Here is a 6,882-nt window from a genome sequence, read left to right on the forward strand (position 1 = left end):
AAAAAAAAAAAGAATGGAAAACATATTGCTTCTTGGCCTTTTGGCTAAGATCAAGTGTGAAGAATAGAAAAACAAACAGCACATGTACCCACTATTAAGTTGGAACTAACCAATGAACATACACATGTGCACAGAGGGAAGGAAAAGTCAGTGGAAATCAACCAGGGAAGGAGGGGCGGAGGGGAGGAGCAAAAACCTACCTCACTGGTACTATTAACACTATTTGGGTGACAGGCACAGCTTTAGCCCAGACTCAAGCATTATAAAAGGGACCCATGTAACCTACAACATTTGTACCCCCTTAATATTTTGAAATAAATTTTTGAAAAAAGAAAGCCCCGACTCCTACTTTCAGACTTTGTGACAGCTTGAGGATTTCTCACGGCTGTGGATATTTTTTCATGAATTCACACAGGTGTGGTCATTTCCTGAAGGCAACAATTAGCCCAGTGGCTTATGTTTAGTTTATCACATTTGTCTTTGTTATTCTGCGGTCTTCTCACTTAAATTCCCTTCAAAACAAGAGATGGCAAAAGACATGAAAGTAGAAAACTAATTTGATAAATCAGCGACACTGTTGTATTAATTTTTACTGCAGCTTAATAAATTAATGTAAATTTAAGTGGCTATATCCCATTTATTAGCTCACAATCCTATGGGTTAGAAGTTCAGGTACAACAGAATTTGTTTTCTGCTCAGGTGGACGGCATTTCCTTCTGGAGACTAGAGAACAATCTGTTTCCAAGCACATTCAGATTGTTGGCCTAATTCATTTCCTCGCTGCTAGGGTTTCAAACTGTACCCTCTGAAAATTGGAAACTTGATCCCCAATGTCATGGTGTTGGGCAGGGGCCTAGTGGGAAGCATTTGAGTCATGGTAGCAGATTCCTAATGAGTAGATTAACGCCCTCGTCAGGGAGCAAGTTCTCACTCTGGAGGGACTAGATTACTAGGGGAACAGGTTGTTACAAAAGTGCCTTCAACATCCTAGACTCTCTCGAGCCTCCTCTCTCACCAGGCGATGTCTTTGCACAGCTCCACTGGCTTTTCTACTGCTCCACCATTGCTCTGACCTAGCATGTGGCCCTCATCAAAAACAGAGTAGATGCAAGAGCCAAGCTCTCGAACTTCCCAATCTGCAAATTCATGAGTTAAATAAACTTCTTTTCTGTATAAATTACCCAGCCTCTAGTATTCTGTCATAGCAACATAAAAATGGACTAAGACATTTGCAGTTATAAAACTCAGGTCCTTATTTTCTCACTGGCTGTCAGCTGGGGGCTACTCTCAGATCCTACAAGCCACCTGCAGTCCTTGCCATGTGGTCCTATCCATCTTCCAGTTAGCAGTAGAATTTCCGTGTGTCAAATCCAGCTCAACCTTAGAATCTCCAACTTCTCCTAGCTCTGACTCTAGACATAGACGTAAAAGGCTCCTGTGATTAGGGGAAGCCTATCTAGATAATCCCCCTAGTGGAACTTTAATTACATCTTCAAAATCTCTTCACAGCAACACCTAGTCTTGGCAAGAATTACTAAGAAAAAAGTATGTGTACACCAGAGACCAGGAATTGCAGGAACCATCTTCGTATTCTGCCCATCACAACTGTAAAGGTTTAAAACGATTGTACGTGGGTGTACATACACATACCCACACTAGGTTTTATCTTGATGTAAATCTTCCCTGGCATATTTAATTTGATAAACATCACACCTACTATGCTTCATTTCCCATACAAGTAACTGCTGGTTCCCCATCATCACCCAGCCCAATTCAGGACATTCTGACTGAGAACCTAACTCATGCCAGACTCTGTCCCTGCTCTTTCTCTCAAGGGTCTGAAATCTAACAGGAAAAGATGAAACAAGTACACATCAATTGCATATAGTAGAATGGCCAAAGAGAGGGAGGTCCTGTCCTGTTGAAGAAATAGCAAAGTTTCAGGGGGGAGAGGGCGTTTGATTTTAATCTTGAAGAACAGATGGAGTTTGTCACAAGCAGAGATTCACAGGCAGGAGACAGGCAATCCAGGTGGAAGTAATCAAGGAATCCTACATGCAAAGACATTGGGGGGAAAGTATAGGCCATCTCCAGAGAATAGCTGGCACATCAGTTTGAATGAAAAGAATGACAGATGCAATTACAAGAGTATGTTGGTGTCACAGGAGGCCTTGGAAGCCAGACTAAAAATTAATGGAGGACCCATGGAAGAATTAGAAAAAATAATAAAATTAGTGCTGCAGTTTAGAAGTGACTCAGGTGCAGTGTGCAGGCAGCAGAGAAGAGGGAAATCCTGAACTCTTTGGATGGGAGCTGAGAAGGGAGGATTTTCCAGTCATCCCTGCTAAGGAGGAAGTCCTGTGCTCAGGGAGTGAACACAGAAATGAACATCAGAGAGCCAAGCCCAAGGTGCAAGTCGTGGGCTGGAGAAAAAGGAGTTGTCACTAATGACTCAGAGATTTCATGCGTATGACTAGAAAATGTTCCCTGATTACAGCTTATTATCATCTCACATATACCAAATGATCTTGCTTTGTGACTCAAGAGATCACAGACTCATAGACTTTGTGGCTGGAAGGGATCTCAGAGAGCCCCCAAAGAGGCGAGTGAGAACCGGCCAAGTTAAATATGATATCGTTTCAAAGACATTCAGCTGATTAGTAGCAGGACTCAGGCAAGTAAGCCCAGGCCTCTGCATCTTCCATCAGACCAACTGCTAGTTTCCTGGTAATCATCACAAAGGTATCACAATATGAAAAAGGTAACCAGCATAATTTGTCTCTGGGCAAAGGCCAGAACGGGGCTGACACCTGGCACAGGTGAATTGGAACGAGCACTAATTTGGATCCCAGTTCTCTCCAGATTACTTTCTGAAATGGCAGTCTCCAAAATATTTTGAAAAAGTTGACTTCCTGAGATGAGTACACAGCACAGGTAAATTTTACACATAGCTGAACAAATGCTAAAATTGCCTTCGGAATTTCACCAGAACAGTGGGTTTTCTATTATCTCCCAGAGCTTCCCAGTTATTTAAATTCAAAAGCTTAAACTCTCTTTCAATATTGGTTCTTGAGCTGAAGAGAGAACTGCCAAAGGCCATTTAGATTATTTCCAAAGCAAAATCCTTCCTGTTAACTTAATCATAGCAGGGTGACTGCAGCCAGCTCTTCGGTTACTTCTTCTACCCAGTTTGAATGTTTCCCAATCATATCAAACAGTTGCTGAGTGGAATGGATTCTGGAGGCTATTGTTTCTGTATCTAGCAGCTCAAACATCTTAATTCTTTTCTTTTTCTCAGTTTTTGGCTGGGGCTGAGTTTGAACCCACCACCTCTGGCATATGGGACCCGTGCCCTACTCCCTTGAACCACAGGCATCGCCCAACATCTTAATTCTTTTGATGCAAGCACCTCTTTCTCTTTGTGAGAACGCCATTCCCACCCATAGAGCTTTAAGGAATGGATTGGCAAAAAAATTTCTGAATGTTGGAATGTGTGGCTGTTCCTCATGGTCTCCATTAAACTCCTACAAGAAAGGAAGCTTGGCCCATCTGCACCCACAAACAGAACCACACACATCTTTGCGAGAGGAGGCCTTCCCTTGGATCAGAAGATCCAAGACAGCTGCTGATCAGGTAATCCACCTTGCCCAGCTGAAAAGCAAAGTCCTCTACCCTTGTGGAAGTTTGGTTTGAGGAGAGATAATAAGATAAGAAATGGGGTGGCACCCGTGGCTCAAAGGAATAGGGTGCCAGCCCCATATACTGGAGGTGGCAGGTTCAAACCCAGCCCCAGGCAAAAAATGCAAAACAAAAAACAAAAGATAAGAAATAAGACTAGGGAAGAAGCAGACAAATGGCAGAAGCCCAGGCCCCTCTGAAATATTTCTGCAAAGTACCCTCTACTGGCAGGGTAACAAATCCCCCTTGTCAAGTGGCATCCACTGGTCTCCTCCGAAAAGCAAGGTTACACCAGAGCATCCTCACTACACCAGACTGCTGTTTGCTGCTGCACTGGGACAGGGAACGAGATGTAAAGGGTTAAACTGATGCTGTGGGCTGAGGGCAGACTTTCTCAGCCTGTTGCTACGACTCATCAACCACGAGAAAAACGTCCAGATCCAAAGGTCATAAACTTGACGAGATTTCTGTATTAGCTACAAACTAATGGAATTCCTGGGGATCAAATCCCCTGGCTGGCTGCCTGCTGGTTTTAAAGAAATGTAGTGTCTTGCCAGGGAAATCCCAAGCCTGGCAAACACAGACCTGTGACTGCTCAGACCCCACAGCAATTCTCCCCGCCTGGATAACTCTGCCAGTGCAAAGAAGGCTTAAGCTCCAGAGCACACAGGCGAAGACAGCCTTCCTGCTGCATCTCTCAGGAACAACTGGAAGAAATGGATGAGAAGCACTCTACACCAGGCAGCCCCAAATCAACTAAACAAGCGGCCCATTCTGCTGCCAGGACGGGGATGTCTGCATTTCCTGTCCAGCAAGGGGAGATCATTGTTATAGACTCCCCCTCCTGCCCCCCACGGCCGTGTATTACTTTATCTTTTTCCCTTTTCTAAATGGCAGAGTATTTATTGTGGTTATCCCGTTTTCTCTTTCATATTATATACTGTGGTTTGAGGGTGGTTAAATCTGCTGTTTAGTCCTAGATTGTCTCTACAGAGCATGAGAAGCACATCTGGACTTGATCAAGAGGAATCTACCATCCCCAGGGTGCCTGGGCTTGGAGACAGATGCAGTGACACCCCCACCTTTGAACTATCTTCCATGAGGGTTCCAAGTTGGAGTGTGCTTCGGATAGTTCCATTTGGTTAATGGAGGCTATCTATCTTTCTTAATATTATAGGTGTGTGCACATGAAAATGGTAGGAGGAAGTAGACCTCTTCTTTGGATCAGTCAACATGTTTTCCTGTATCCCCTTTTTTGATGGAGGTCTTGTCCCCTTCTCAGTACAACCCTAGTAGGGCTATTGACACCTTGCTCTGCCCCCCAACTAGTCACAAACAAGCACAAAACCCAAGGCAGGCTGCTCATAGTACCCCATCTCCTATTAATGCTGATTAGGTTAGTGACTATCCATTCAGTCACCTAACCTAGGAAGAAAGAGACTTTCCTTGAGCTGAAAGCCTGCTGTCCCTACTGGGTTGCTAAGCAGGGGCAGCTCTGATCATCCCTCCCCATCCCATGGCCTACGGAATAAAAAATGAGGCTAACTCAGAAACAAGAGACAGACAGACAGGGAGTCACATTCACGTCCCAAGGCCCAGTTCTTGGAGTCCTGGTGGTGCAGATCTTGGTCTGATTCCATAAGGTCTCACCCACCCGACCCCACCCCCTTTCTTTTCAGCTATGACCTTTTGCTTAAGCTAGTATGAGTTGGGTTTCTGTCACCTATGACAATTTTGAAAAGTGATCTCCATTAACATAAACTTGATGCTGCAGATGGCACAGAAGGGAAATAAGGCCAGCATTCAGAGGCAGAAAACGATTTTACCTTTCACCTGAGCCCACACTGCACAGGAGTATCTTTTCACCTATAAAGGAAAAGAAAACACAGCAACACATTTCACTAGATGGCACTCGGTGTCAGCTTAAGTAATACAGTTCAGAGGCTGAAACACTCTTGAGTCTCAGCGTTTTTATCCCTTAATTTGAACTAGAAGATCTTTAAAGTCCCATTTAACTCTGGTATCTTCTGATTTAGACATTTATCACCAACTGTTCAAGGGACTGGCATGGGTCACAGGGATGAAAGGGACCCTGAAGATCACTTCCGTAAGTTTCTAATAGGTCTCAGAAAGCACACGCCATGGGCAAACAACAGGAGTGGTAAAAAGGTTCATTTACTGCCTGGAGAACCTTTTTTTTTTTTTTTTGCTGTTTTTAGCCGGGGCTGGATTTGAACCCGCTACCTCCAGCATACAGGACCGGCACCCTACCCTTCTGAGCCACAGGTGCCACCCAGGAGAACCATTTTGAAAAGAATTCTGAGGTCATTTCCAGGTTCAGCAGAAGTAGTAGTGCATGTGATCAGCAAAGTCACATGCTGATAAGAAGTCCTGGTATATAATACTACTCACCTATCTGGATGACAATTGGCAACCTCAAGTTACCCAAAATGTACCCAAGAGTCAGGAAGAAAGCCACCGGAACATGTACGAAAGCTCATCCATGGTGGAAGAAACCTATAGACTCATTGGCATGAAACACCTTCTCCTCTCCCCTCTCTTTATTCTGTGCGTATTCATCTGTAAAATATGCTGGGATTGCTGTATATAAAATTCGGAGCAAAATATTTCCCCAAAGAGCTGAATAGTGAGGGTTAGAGAAGGATCCCTATAACGTTATTGTTTGTTTGTTTGTTTGTTTTTGAGACAGAGTCTCACTCTGTTGCTTTGGGTAGAATGCCATTGTGTCATTGTAGCTCACAGAAACCTCAGAGTCTCAGGCTCAAGTGATCCTCTTGCCTTAGCCTCCTGAGGACCTGGGACTACAGATGCCTGCCACAAGGCCCTGCTAATTTTTCTATTTCTAGTAGAGACAGGGTCTTGCGCTTGCTCAGGCTGGTGTTGAACTCCTCAGCTCAAGCAATCCTCCCACCTTGGCCTCCCAGAGTGCTACGATTACAGGCGTGAGCCACTGCACCTGGCCAGGAGATTCTCTTTCAAGTGACAACCTTGGCAATGTTGGTTTTCATTTAACTAAATATTGAAAAAACAAATTTAAGCTGAAAAATTCTTGGGAAAGCTTAAAATAGCCATAAGAGTTTGGATGGGCTCGGCACCCATAGCTCAACCGGCTAAGGTGCCAGCCACGTGCACCTAAGGTGGCGGGTTCAAATCCCCAGCCCGGACCCACCAAAACAACCATGA

The 6,882-nt window shown here is 44.4% G+C and overlaps 1 protein-coding gene across 1 annotated transcript in view; it reads right to left on the minus strand.

The window, feature by feature from the left end:
• The window catches only part of SUSD1 (sushi domain containing 1), a 125,616-nt gene that overhangs the window by 11,830 nt on the left and 106,904 nt on the right, over positions 1-6,882 (minus strand). The window contains exon 15 of the mRNA XM_003785222.3: positions 5,505-5,544. Coding sequence (XP_003785270.1) covers positions 5,505-5,544 — 40 coding nt within the window. The remainder of the gene's footprint in view (positions 1-5,504; positions 5,545-6,882) is intronic.

The sequence above is a fragment of the Otolemur garnettii genome, unplaced genomic scaffold, assembly GCF_000181295.1.
Source record: "Otolemur garnettii isolate 467f Iridium unplaced genomic scaffold, OtoGar3 scaffold00014, whole genome shotgun sequence".
Taxonomy (NCBI): Eukaryota; Metazoa; Chordata; class Mammalia; order Primates; family Galagidae; genus Otolemur; species Otolemur garnettii.